The sequence below is a fragment of the Vipera berus genome, assembly GCF_964194415.1.
Source record: "Vipera berus genome assembly, chromosome: 1".
NCBI lineage: Eukaryota > Metazoa > Chordata > Lepidosauria > Squamata > Viperidae > Vipera > Vipera berus.
Window position 1 is genome coordinate 208,473,010 of NC_138202.1, and position 14,358 is coordinate 208,487,367.

The following is a 14,358-nucleotide window of genomic DNA, read 5'->3' on the forward strand; positions in this document are numbered from 1 at the left end:
ATATTAAGATCAGCACTGATCCCCAGTGTTTTGTAGAAGCTATACCCAGATGTCCCATTTACTGTAGGAACAAAGCCTTATATAGATTTCCCCAAAGATGATCGATAATTTGATTTCAAGAAAGAAAAAATGACCTGAGAGGGATTTAAAGTGTCATAGCTTTCACCTCCTTGCAAGAAAACAAACTAGAAATAAACAATTAAGTACAGCATACAAAAAAGGAATGATCAACTCTTCGTTCATTATTTTATCTCCTTCAGTTTCTGGATTGTGCAAATTCACCCTCATGAATCCCCCCCCCCAATAATTTGCTTTATGTCATCAAATTCAAGATGCCAAGCTTTTTGAACTGCTGAAAAGTCCTGGAAATTTCCAAACCTATTGCCAGTGCTCTTACAAAATGTTTGGGGGTGGGGACTTTTTTCATCCACATAATCCCTCCAGTCAGTATGGGCACCGAGGTACCAAAATGAGCCCTACCAGCTCTTCTGGCCTGCTTCCCATTCCTGCAAGATGTTCCCTGCTGCTGTTCCTGCAAAACTTTTTCCTTTCTCTGAACTGGTATCATTCTGAAACACTGGCCCGCAATCATCCAGCTGATCTGTTCCATGTAAGGTCCAGATGTAGGGTTAAAACTGTCTATTGAAAATGACAATTATATTGGAGATGGATGTTTTGCTTTCCATAGCATACCAGCCTTTTTGGGGGGGGGATAGCTTGGCAAGTGGTAAGGAGGACCATAACTTCTATTCTTCAACTTCTCTCAAAGTCTGGGGCAGTGAATGGCTGAAAAGATAGTAAATCTGATGGTAGCTTTGAAGGTGTGCCCTAGAATTTGCTGAGATCTCTAGAACAGAATAGAGCTGGAAGGGGCCCTGGAGGTCTTCTAGTCCAGCCCCTTGCTCAATCAGGAGACGTCCAGCCTCTTCTTTAAAAACCCCCAATGATGAAGCACCCACAACTTCTGAAGGCGAGCTGTTCCACTGGGGTTAATTGTCCTCACTGTTAGAAAGTTTCTCCTTAATTCCCCCGTTGATAGGGCTCGCAACTTGGGCGTCCTCCTGGATTCACGGCTCAATTTTGAAGATCATATAGGAGCCGTGACCAGGGGGGCTTTTGCCCAGGTTCGCCTGGTGCGCCAGTTGCGACCCTACCTGGACCGAGATGCCCTACGCACAGTCACTCATGCGCTCGTGACCTCCCGTATAGACTACTGCAACGCTCTCTACATGGGGCTGCCCTTGAGGACCACTCGGAGGCTTCAACTGGTGCAGAATGCGGCCGCGCGAGTTGTAATGGGGGTTTCCTGATACTCCCATGTAACACCTCTACTCTGTGAGCTGCATTGGCTTCCGGTTGCCCTCCGGGTGAGATTCAAGGTGCTGGTGATGACCTATAAAGCCCTGAATGGCTTGGGTCCGGGATATTTGAGGGAACACCTGCTGCCAGCATCAAGTTCCCTTCGTCCAGTGCGCTCGCACAGGGAGGGTCTTCTCAGGGTGCCGCCGGTAAAAGACTGCCGGCGGATAACACCAAGGGGGAGGGCCTTTTCTGTGGGTGCGCCTGCCCTCTGGAACCAGCTGCCCGTGGAGCTCAGGACTGCCCCTGACCTGCGTTCATTCCGCCGGGACCTGAAGACTTGGCTCTTTGAGCTCTCTGGCCCAGGCTGAGAATTTTAACTGGGGTTTTATTTTCAGGGATAATTTAATTTTTTTAATTGTCTTTTAACTTTTGTATTTTGTATTGGTGTGATTTTAAAATGCCCTGTAAACCGCCCTGAGTCCTTCGGGAAAGGGCAGTATATAAATCTAATAAAATTAAAAATTAAATTAAATTAAATTAAATTCCAGTTGTTTCCTTCCATTGTGTTGATATGGAAAAGAGGCAGTAAATAAAATTGTTCTTTCAGCTTGCCATTTTCTGAAAGAGAACACGCAAGGAAAGGTAGGAAAAGACAAAGGAAAAAGGTTGACAGAGGGCAGGTCAGTTCATCAGAGACCAAGAGGTCAGAATTATAACTGTGTTGTGTCCCCAGGCTGTGTCCCCCAGTTATGATGAAGAATGCCACACCTCTAAAATACTAGTCTAGATGGCTTCAGGGTGAAGAACTATGTTGTTCTTTGCTGCAGCACGCTCTCTGGGAGAAAACTATAGGGGGCCCAAGAGGAAGACCACCAGGGTGAATGAACAGAAAGGAAAGCTTAAGTTGACTCTGAAGAAGGTTAAAATGTGCATGTTGATTTTACAACAGCGGGACACAACATTTTATCCATTAGTATTTCTTGCACAATTTCACTCTGTTATTAAAAAATGTCTATGGAGATTCTCAGTCATCCAGATCATCGTTGTCCCAAAGGTGTTTTTTCTGGACTTTCTTGTTTTTCTTTGAAAACATTTTGCTTCTCATCCAAGAAGCTTCTTCAGCTCTGACTGGATGGTGGGGAATGGAAGGATATATATTCCTTGTAGACAGCTGGTCATTTGCATTCTTTTAGAGAGTCATTGAAGCTATTTGGAGGTTTACCTGTGTCCTCAACATCACCTGAGTAATACAAATGTGTGTGGAGTCTTCTTGGTTGCAGGATGTTTTCTGCCCTGTGTCCCTTCACTGTTGAAGACAGGTGCAGGCTGATGGGGATGAGTCTGTGTTATCTCCATCTCATTCTGAAGCACAAATGGTTCTTGTAGTCTGCCCTGTTTTCTGGAAATCTGGTTATTAAGAAATGTTCCGTGATTTCTGTGCTGAATTATTGTAACAAGAACAGCAAAGCGAAACAAGTCAACATATTTTGATTTCAAAATATGCTTCAATCCTCGTGGGAATTTGATTAGCTCAGTTTCCCCAACCACGGCCATTCAAAGTCTCTACTGAAATTTAACAGGCAGAAGTCAACACAGCCTTCCCTATGGACCCTCCTATCTACGTTCACCCGATATTTAAATACTGGGTCCTCAAGGTTTTACAAGGAGTAAGTCACCTGCACCAAGAAGAACAGTCCTGCCTAGTGTGACATAACAGTGCCATGGTAAGTCTTCTTTCCAAGCCTTCTCTTTGGGTAATGGCACATGGCTGCAAGGATAGCAGGATAATTTATAAAATTAAGTAATTGGGGGTGGGGTGGTGGAAATGGCCAGAAAGAAGCTCCTTCTCACATAATATTAGTACTCCAGATAAAATAACACAGCTTAGTGGAAAGTATGCATATGCAATGTTATGTTTATACAGAACATTCATGAGAATTTCTTCCCCCCCCCCCCACCTCTCTCTCTAGTATGGATTTATTAACACCTGCCTGAAGTCCCTCCTGGTAGAGAAATTTGGCGAAGAAACATGGGAAAAGCTCAAGTAAATATTTATACCCCCACAGCATTATCACTAGTAAAGCAAGAACACGGAACCAAGGAGATACCTGTATTCCAGAGGATGGGTTGGCTGCATTCAGGACAAGAGTCTGTGCTTCGGGTTAAGAGCAGGAAATAATCCACATTCATTTCTGCTACAAGCTATTTATTTATTTTATTTTATTTAGTTAGTTAATTTAATTTCTATACCGCCCTTCTCCCGAAGGACTCAGGGCGGTGTACAGGGCAATAAAAATACAACATACAAAAATTAAAAATGAGATTAAATTAATCTAGCCCTAACAATAATAATTAAAAATTAAAAATACCCCAACCCATTAGACCAGGCTGGCTTGTTCAAATAAGTAAGTTTTCAGATCACGGCGGAAAGAGCGAAGGTCTTATTATTTATTGCTACAAGTCTCTTTGATGTTAATGTATATGCTGACTTTGTGATTGCCCCACTAGATTCTAAAATGTAGCAGGCCATAACATTGCTTTTGGCTAAGGGGTTTAACTTTAAAAAAGAATGGCTTTCAGACATCTCTACCCAGTTAATTGAGTAAACTATTTGGAGTCAATTGAATCTTGCACTCTAAATATATGTAAAATGTTTTGCTTTAGCCAAATAGGACAAACCAGGTGGCAAATTGTGTTCCATATTCATTTTATATTAGATCTTCTCTTTGGTATTGTCACAGAGCCCTGGTTGGAACTGAAGACACTTTTATGACATATACAGTGTATGACGATTCTTTGACTGTGAAGTTGGTCCAAGAAGCCTGCAACATGCTAAGTACGGAGATAATTACAAGTTTTAATTTACTGTTTGCCAAGAGATAGTATTATTCCCACTTATGGATGTGAAAGGAAGAATTCTAAAGCTATCATCATTTTAAGGCTGTATAATGTTAAGCAACGCTGTAGTCAGTGATCCCAAATAAATTTCTACTTATCTACTTTTGCACATCTCCCTACAATTATCTCTTAAAACTGTAATAACGATTGAATTAGAATTAAAGTATTTTAACACTGCTTTGTTTTGTATTTTAACACATTTGTAATCCTTTGTCTAGCAACCTAGAAAATTAGTTTTGTGTCTTTTAGATTTCACGTAATGTCTTATTTTATTTCTACAGTTTAATTTGTTTTATTCTAATTACCTTATATAATTGCATATAGTTCTGGTCATTGACTATAACAAAGATATTTATATCCTTTCTTACAGGTTTTAGTAATTATTTTCATTTTTAAAATAATCCTTTTCATTTTATATTTTAACTATATTTTAAAATATTTTCTCTTCTGTTTAATTTGATTCATTTTGAGTTGAATTTTTTTCCTACCGTATATTTCTGTACCGTCAAGGCATCATTTTAAACCTCAAGAGTCCTGCAGTTCAGTCTTTTGTTTCCACAAAATTAATTGTCTGAGTTCAATACTATTAAATTAATTTAAAGGAACTTAAATGATTGCAGTCTGTGCTGCTCTCATATTACACTAAATTGTAATGTGGTTTCTTTCTTTTCATATTAGTAACATACAGGAAAAGGACTAGCAGATAAACTATGATTTGTTTTCAGGTACTATCTTGCAATTCAAAACTATGGGTTGCACTTGGTTTACTGATTGAAATATTTGTTTGTTATGTCAATTAACACATGAAAAGTCCCTGGATTATTCTTTTTGTTTTGTGCCCAGCTGTGCCATCTCAATTGCCTTAACAGAGCTGCCTACCACCTTATGTAAAGTTTCAATGCCACTATTAAATTCAAAGATGATTTTATCAAACTGAATGTCTGAAATCATTCCAAGAATCAGTGGACATTGTGCACGTATGCACATACATTTTGCTGAACAGATAGACTTTTTACATTATGTGACTTCTCTCTTTGAATCAAGTTAATAGTTGCTGGAGATTTTAACTCAGTTTGGATCCATTATCAGACTAGAACAGACATGTCAAACACAAGGCCTGGGGGCCGGATCCGGCCCGCGAAGTGGTTTCATGCGGCCCGCGAAGCCATCCTGGAAACAGTGAGGGAACGGCCCCCATTGCCTTGGCCCTGGCCCAGAGACCCTCCTTCTGCCAGAGACCTTCAGATCTGTCCCACTCCTGCCCAGGCCCCCATAGGCACCCTTGATGCGAACGATGTAGAGCTGGCCATGCCCACCCAGTAGGCCATACACACTCTAGCCACGCCCACTCAGTAGGCCACGCCCACCCAGGCCACACCCACCCGGTCCCCTGAGGGCAACTGCAATGCTGATGCGGCCCTCAATGAAATTGAGTTTGACACCCCTGGACTAGAATAAGAAAAGAAAAGAAGTCTTTAGTCAACTCCTAAGAGCCCTTGAATCAAATTGTAAATGTGAATCACTTCTTAAACTGGTCAGGCACTTGTGTTGCAGATTATAATCATAGATGGAGGAGCTGAATGAAGTCTTGAAGTCGTGATACCAGCAAGGAAGGTGTCATGGAAAGAGAAAGCAAAGCAGGTTCATGAGAAAAGGCACATACTTTCTACTGTGCCATTATATACATGCCATTATTCTAGAATCTGCTTTTTTTCCCATGCAGAAATGCCAGAGGAGACAGTGCTGAAGCTTTTTGGGCAATATTTTTTTAATTTCTGCAAAACATCAGGATATGATAAAATGTTACGGACACTAGGAGGAAATTTGATGGAGTTTATTGAGAATCTTGATTCCTTACATAGCTACCTTGCTTTGTCCTATCAGGTACCTGTTTTTGTATTTTGGTGTGAAAGAATAGACAGTTTCAAACTATTGTAGGACAAGAACAGGAAAACAGTTTTGTGATATCAAACAAGTGAATAGCATCTTCCCCACTAAACCAAAACTCAGTTAAAAGTTCAAAGGTGATAGGTTGATCCTGCTATAATAAACTCACTGAAAAGATACACATTTCTATTTTCCAAAATTTTGTAACCTATCCTCTTTCTTATTGCAATAAGCTTACTCTGCCTTGTTAGAGCTACCTGTAGGACATGAAACATAATAGATGCCTAGATTAAAACACTTAGAATTCCCAATGGGCCATGCATGTTTTCCAGGAATTTGGGGAATTATAATCAGAGAAAAGCTGAGCTACTGTTTTCATTGTAATTGCAAGCGTCTTGCATTAATACTGAAATGAAGCAATTGTAGCCAAGGGATAGAAGGGTCATTTACATGAAAAATATTTCTTTCTGCCACTGAATTACTTTGAAATAGAAATTAATTACCTTTCAATTCATGTCATAGTCATTCTCAACTGTGACAAATAAATTTTACAGGCACTAATGTGCCTCAGCAGTGGGCGTATGTAAGAAAAAGTATGAGAAAATGAACAGAAGGAGAGAGCTTTTTGTGTACAAGTCATTGTGAAAAGAAAATTGGAATAAAATTGCGTATAACATGAACAGGTCCAAACAGTTATGAATCAGAGTTTGATTCTGTTATTGAAACATGAGACATTCTCCAATGTTTCCAATACTGTGAACAAATCTCAGATACATATTGTCAAGTTCTTATTCACCAACAGAAAATCATCCCCATGCCTTTGTCATTCTGCAATTTGCATTCCTTCCTTTGCTATTCCTCTGCGTTGCCCTTTGGATTATACCTTGAATGAAAAGAAAATTGTGCAGCAAAGATAAAATTGAATTTTTTTATTGCAGGTGGGTATTAGAATAGACTCTAGGGAGTTTTGGAAGAAAATGAAACCGTTTTTTGTCCTTCCCTAGAAAATGAATGCACCATCATTTCGAGTGGAAAGGAAAGATGGGACAATGCTCCTCCACTATTATTCGGACAGGAAAGGCTTGTGCCACATTGTCCCAGGTACCAAGGCACCATTTGCACAATGGAATGTATATTATACGACACTCAAACTGAGTGGGGACTTTTCCATAAGTATACTGAGCACTGGAATTGACTACTTGGGCCAGGGTGGGTGGGTGGGTTGGATGGGATTTCTTTAAAAAGGTAAAGGTTCCCCCGCACATGCGTGCTAGTCGTTTCCGACTCTAGGGGCCGGTGCTCATCTCCGTTTCAAAGCCGAAGAGCCAGCGCTTGTCCAAGGACATCTCCGTGGTCATGTGGCCGGCATGACTGGACGCCAAAGGCGCACGGAACGCTGTTACCTTCCCACCGTAGTGGTCCCTATTTTTCTACTTGCATTTTTACATGCTTTCGAACTGCTAGGTTGGCAGAAGCTGGGACGAGTAGCAGGCGCTCACTCTGCTACGCGGCACTCGGGATTCGACCCGCCAAACTGCCGACCTTCTGATAACCTCTGTGACCTTGACATAGCTGTTCCACCACTCCCCTCTATTCCCAGTCTTAGGCCCTTGCATAAAGGGCCCCCTATTTGTGTGATCATTTTTTTAAATGTTGTAGAATATAATTTGGTGCAAATGTGACCATTCATAATTATTCATTCCAATAGATACTTTTTAGAGGATGATACATCTGTTTGTCTTAGGGCACACAATTAAAATGAAGTAACAAAGGCAAAGTATCTGCCCAACTGTTGCTTAGAGCAGAGAAAGGACCACTTTAGAAAGCTTGAGATGACCTTGACTTGCATAGAAGAAAGCTGCTGAGATGTTTAAGAAGGGAGAGGTCTTGGGATGTGTTGGACCACAAAGGCCATCATCAAAGACCAGAACAGATTGGGATGGAAGTTAGATTATATAACACATATTCACGACACCAAATTGGAGAAAGATGAACAATAGTCTGCCCCAGGGATCTCCAAATCTTTGAACCAATGAACACATTTGGAAGAAGTAGGGAGAATTTCAGCCAGCTTCAGCTTCACTTCTTCTCTTCTCTTTTCTTTTCAGTAAACAGGAATACACGCTTCCTAACAAAGCATCTGAGTCATCTACTATTTTTATTTCCCAATAAGGTCTTTGGATAAGGCTAAGGGTTGTGTTCTACTTTATAGTTTGTCAGCTTCTCATTGGAAATGATAATAATTGGGGGGGGAGTCAGATGGAGAGCAGGATGTTCAGATATTTACAGAGCAAACCTGAAATCAGATTAAGTCACCTTCAGCCAGTTGTTTGATCAGCAGCCTTGGTGCTAGGTCTAAGAAAAAAGCTCTAGAATGTTTAGTTTGTGTGTGTGTGTGTGTGTGTGTGTGTGTGTGTGTGTGTGTGTGTGTGATAATTAAAACTATTATTATGTGCTGGGCTTCCAGTTTGTTAAACTCTATCTCATCCTGCTAGAAATCCTCCCTGAATCCTAAGAAAAATTCCCATTTCTTTCTCCTGTTTTGGACTTAACTGCAAAGTTTGTTAAGAGGTTTGAATAATTTTCTTGAGCAATGAAGAACTTTGGAAGAACAGTGATGGGGGAGAAAATTGTTCTAAACCTGAAAAGCTTTTAAAAGCTTTGTGGCTGTTATTGAGAGAAAGGGATAAGAAACTTTCATGAAGTTTCTTAAGAGCTGAGCCATTTTGGAAGGATTTCACATATTGCCCTAAAATAGGTTGTTATTTTTTTTCCCTTACATAGGAATTATTGAAGCGGTAGCCAGAGATTTCTTTGATTGTGAAGTGTCCCTGGAGATCCTTGAACAAAATGTAGAAGAGGACCGCACTGGGAAGAAGGAGCATGTGGTGTTTTTGATTTTACAGACAAATGGAACAGTGAAGCACAACATTGGGGAACAAGCAAATTCTCTATGTGAAGATGGGTCTCAGAAGGACAAAGAGGTGATGATGTTTCAGTCTATAGAAAGAGCAGAGGAGCTGATACAGAGCAGAGGAAATAGGGACATTTCTAAATTATGGGCTGTGTTCACAAATCACAGGAAAACTCTTTTGGAGATGATTTAACATATCATTTTCTTTTCAGCAACAGGATGCGGTTTTTCAAAAAGGAAGGGGAAAAACTGCTGAACGGGAGGTTCACTGCGATGCTTTGAGACATGCGGTTAATTCTGAGGCAGGTAGGTTGGTCAATAAGTGATGGATGAAATCTGGACCTCAAGAATACAAGTAGAAGTCTTGAGTTTGCTGAATATGTGCAGTATTACAGAAAAAGATCAGATGAGAGGATGTGGCTGATTAACAAGACAAGAGCAGTATGCAATAAATCCTCAGTTTTATTGTACCGTTTATAATTGCTCTATGTAGCAACAAATTATGGCTGGGATGGTCTAGGACAGGGGTAGGCAACCTTGGCTCTTTTATGACTCGTGGACTTCAACTCCCAGAATTCCTGAGCCAGCTGTAATTCTGGGAGTTGAAGTCCATGAGTCATAAAAGAGCCAAGGTTGCCTACCCCTGGTCTAGGAGAAGGGCCTTCTCTGCCCTGGCTCCTGCCCTTTGGAACATCTTGACTTCCACCCTTCTGACCTCCTGTAAGGGCCCGGAGACCTGGCTCTGCCAGATGATTTGGGGCCCCAATGGGGGTGCATCACAGTGGAGGTGAGTGATGAATTAAGAGGTAATCCCCCCTCCCCCTGCCTCCTGTGCATCCCTCTTTCTCTATCTTGTGTCTGATTTTGCCTTGATTGGGAGTTCTATTTTTATTCTTTAAAAGATATTTATGTGTTAAGATTTTAAGGTTTTAATGCTGGAAGCCACCCAGACGTGATCACTGACTACGAGATGGGTGGCAAATAAATTCAATAAATCAGTAAACTAATCGTCTCCATAGAATTGACAGTAGTAAAAGATGCAAGTTTTTATGTCTTACAAAGGGCTAGCCTATCTAGCAGACTTGTCAAGTCTGTCATGTGATTTTAAATACTTGGGAATCTGAATACTTGGGAATATCACCTTTCTTTCTTTCTTTCTTTCTTTCTTTCTTTCTTTCTTTCTTTCTTTCTTTCTTTCTTTCTTTCTTCCTTCCTTCCTTCCTTCCTTCCTTCTTTCTTTCTTTCTTTCTTTCTTTCTTTCTTTCTTTCTTTCTTTCTTTTTCTTTCTTTCTTTCTTTCAAAAAACTCTGTTATTCCATTTTTAAAGCTGTCCAAAATCATGCAGTTCATTTCTGCAGAAAACTCAGCCGATTCAAGGTCAAGCTCCAATTTATGTATGCTAGCTTTTGTCTTCCTCCATGTAAACAAAATAACAACGATCCAAGTAAAGCAGCCATCCTCAATCTTTTGGCTTGGTAGCCAGGGGGGCAGGGGGGGGAAGAGGGCACGGTTTTCTGTGAGTGACAGGCGCATGTGCAAGCGTATGCAGCTCCATTTGTGCAAACAGCGGGCACGTGCACCTGCTGCTTGCACAAATGGAGCTTCGTGTACAAGAGCGAGCACCTGCCGCTTGTGCAAGTGGAGCTGCATACACATGTGCACTCACCCACCTTTCACACGGCCTGGTTCTGAACAGGCTGAGGCCTAGTAGTCGGCCGCGGCCCGGGAGTTGGGGACCCCTGAAGTGAAGGGAGGCTACCTTTGCTCTCAATAAAATCATAGGAACTACAGATGCCAGTCCTTTTCAAGTGAAATTTATCAAATTTGGAGTGAGAATTAATGAAATTCTGTTTGAATGGTTGATAAAAAAAATATGCTAATTCAGAGAATTAACTTTACATGCGAAAGGGAGAGCCACTGGTGCTCCATTTTGTAAAAACAGGGATCTTGCACCACAACGACCTCAGTGCAGTTCTTTGACAAAATGATAGCATTTATTTCAATTGATCACTGAAGAGAAAGATAAGCGAATGTAAAGTGGAAAATAATCCAGAAATTGTCCGCAAGACCTTCCCAAACTGATGCCTTCTCTTAGTCATGCTGGCTGGGGGCGGGGGTTTCAGGTTGGAGAAGGCAGCAAACTCCAGAAAAAAAAAATGTTTCTTTTCTACAGGAAACCTTCTACATACCTTTGAACCATGGTTCCCTGAGCGGCTTTGGCTTGATGAGAGAACCTTCTGCCACGCATTTCCTTTCCACCTCGTGTTTGATGAAACAGTAAGGAAACTTTGGGATGGATTCTTTGGACTTAACCTTTCAGCTAGAGGGTGCGGCTGGTGTGGGCATGCTTAGTTGTTTCTATTAGACCAGAGGTCTTCAAACTTGGCCCTTTTATGACTTGTGGACTTCAACTCCCAGATTTCCTCAGCCAGCGTACCTGGCTGAGGAATTCTGGGAGTTGAAGTCCACAAGTCATAAAAGGGCCAAGTTTGAAGACCCCTGTATTAGACCAACACTTGCTGCAACAGTACATAAATTATTAAAATTAGTAAAAATATGTAAAGTCGAGGCAGGGCAGTCATGAAGGCGAGGATTAGGCTTGGAAAAATTGGCTATCACGGCCTGCAAGGTGTGACAGCGATATGGAGATGTTACTAGAGGCAATGTTTGGGAGCAAGGTTTTTTTTAAAAATAAATAAATAAATAGACAAAATAGATATCGTAAGAATTAAAGGCCTAATGTATTACTTTATTTACCATTTCCTTTCATCAGAAAAGTGAGAACTCATATAGTTATTTTCACTGGTATACTAATCATATATCAGCATTATAGAAGATGCCTACAACCATTAAAAAGGAGTCTTGGATTGTGTGCAAGTGGGAAGTTACTGACTGTTGTGTGGGCCCTCACAGAATCCAGTCTTAAACCCGGTTTTACAGTGATATGAAAAACATCTTTAATTTTCCGGTAATGTTTTCTTATCCATTGTTTCTGAAGAAGGTTTAAAAAGTCTTTTTTTAGTTATTGAAATTACCTTTTGGTTCTGTCCTCAGCTGAAAATCAAACAGGCCGGTGTAAATATTCAGAAATTTGTACCCGGATTGCAAATAAGTGGAACCAGATTAGATGAGTATTTTTCTATTATTCACCCACAAGTCACATTCACTATTTCCAGCATGAAAAAGTTTATCAACAGCCAGTTTGTTCTCAAGATAAGGAGAGAAATTATGTCCAAGTCAGTGAAGAAACGGCCTGCGCTGAAGCTCAGAGGTACAAATTTCTGTAAACTTTTGAAATTTAAGAAAAATAGAAGGAGGAATAAAATTAGCATACAGTAATGCATTTTCTGGTAGAGTCAGGTAGCAGAGCAGTAGATTAAATTAACTGCTCAGTGATGGCAAAGGCCTACCTATCTATCATGATATTTCCTTTGGGGACAAGCAACATTATGTTGAGTGCAGAAAAGAAGTAAGGAATAAGAAGTGAAAGCCATTGGATTAGAAAAGAAAAGGAAACATGGCTGAAACTAATTTATACTAGTCACATTCATTATAACCTCAATATCTTTCTATATTTACCAAGCAAGCTGGCTTCCACCATGTCCATAACCAACATAGTCTTTTGTTCTTGAGACAATTCACTTTTGAGGATCCCACCCTATCATGAACTTTCTAAGATTTTCCTTTAATCTTCATCCATTCACCCTCTCCTCATAGATTTATTTTACAGTTTGATTCATTGTTTTATATGACCAACCCACCTTAATGTACTTCTTTCACACTGATCATTCATGTCTGTACCCACTCTTCATTTAGCATCTTCTTATTCTTGATCCTATGTGTACATTTTTTACGTATAAAGATCTTGATCCCTGTTGTAGAACTTGCAAAAAAAATATCAGCTGAGCTTCTTTCATTTTCTGTCTAAATTGAGAGAGAATAATGCTGTCCTAAATCAGATATTTACCACCAAATTCTGATAGCACAATTTTAGAGGAATTTTGGAGATACCAAAGGGGGAAAGACTTGAAGATTACAATAACCTGTAAGAAGTTGCCCATCTTTATGTTACTGCACTGTGTGAACTTGTCAATCTGTTGCCTTTAACTCTTTCAAGACCTTACACAAGAATGAAAGATCCTAGATCCTAAATTCTATGTAAACCAAAAATAAAAGAGGGTATTAAAGGATTTGCAAAACCTGTGAAATCTAGACATTAGGCCCACAGAATTTATAATCTTCACATTCAGTTTACTGACAGTTATCTAGATAAGATTCCGATAATTCATAGGTTAAGCCTAATGGAAAGCATTGTATACGTTTATTTGGAAAAGGACAAATGATCTGGATGGACTGCATTCACAGCATGATTTACCTGTGCTCACCAAAGCTTCGCAGTTTAGATGAGTTAGAAGAACAAGAAATGCACCTTTCTGACATCGCACAGCATGACCCAACAAGAGACCTCATCCTCTTCAACCAGCAGCGGCTGGCAGAGATAGAACTATCCAACCAACTAGAGAGAAAAAAGGAAGAGCTCAGGATTCTCTCTAAGAACCTAGAGATAGAAAAGAAGAAATCAGAAACTTTACTCTATGCCATGTTACCAAAACACGTGGCTAATCAGCTGAAGGAAGGCAAAAAAGTCGAAGCAGGTATGGCAATTTTATTATCTTTGATTATCAAATAGAAAATGGCATGTCATAAAAGGGTAAGGACTTCAACTGAACATCTGGAAACACTCCCTTCTAAGCTAAGATTCTGAGTGTTTGGATTTGGTTTGTGTAATGTATTGGGCCTAGTTTAACTTGAGTTGTACCACGTGGGTTTGGTTGCTGTGAGATTGCTTAAGCAGGGAGCTGGGTAACAGTCGCCAGCTCCTCAGACAGTCAGTCTCCAGGACCACCATTGGTTGGCTCTAGGGCGGCAATAGGTTGCTTTTAAACCTATTGGCCACCGCCTAGTGGCCAGAGTATAAATAGCTGCGTTGCAGCCCTGGTTCTCAGTTCAGTTCCTGCATTTCAATAAAGCATGTTCCTGCCTGAATTTTCTCGCCTCGTCTCTTGCTTCAAGAAAAGAACCCAGTACCCAACAGTTTGCATAGAAATCTGGTTTCCTGGGAACCAACTGAAAACAGGACATATATTTAACACACAGGTATTTTCCACCATGTTTATTTTACAGATAAGTACAAAACTAAACTATGTGCAGTCTCCATAACTTTAACAAAAATGATAATAGCCATTGGTTTAACATGCACCTTGCCGCTTCAAAAGGGTGGACATGCAAACATGACTTTTTTCAAGATCATTCATCTGTTATCTAGGGATTTGCATACTATTACTTACATTTTTAGA

The 14,358-nt window shown here is 40.3% G+C and overlaps 1 protein-coding gene across 1 annotated transcript in view; it reads right to left on the reverse strand.

Annotated features, from left to right (window-relative positions):
* SERPINE3 (serpin family E member 3) overlaps positions 1-13,471 on the reverse strand; it is a gene marked incomplete at both ends in the record, with an annotated part of 48,741 nt that extends 35,270 nt beyond the window's left edge. Inside the window, 2 exons of the mRNA XM_081344337.1 lie at positions 12,037-12,098; positions 13,431-13,471. Of these exons, the coding sequence (XP_081200463.1) occupies positions 12,037-12,098; positions 13,431-13,471 (103 nt within the window). The remainder of the gene's footprint in view (positions 1-12,036; positions 12,099-13,430) is intronic.
* Between the last annotated feature and the right edge of the window lie 887 nt (positions 13,472-14,358).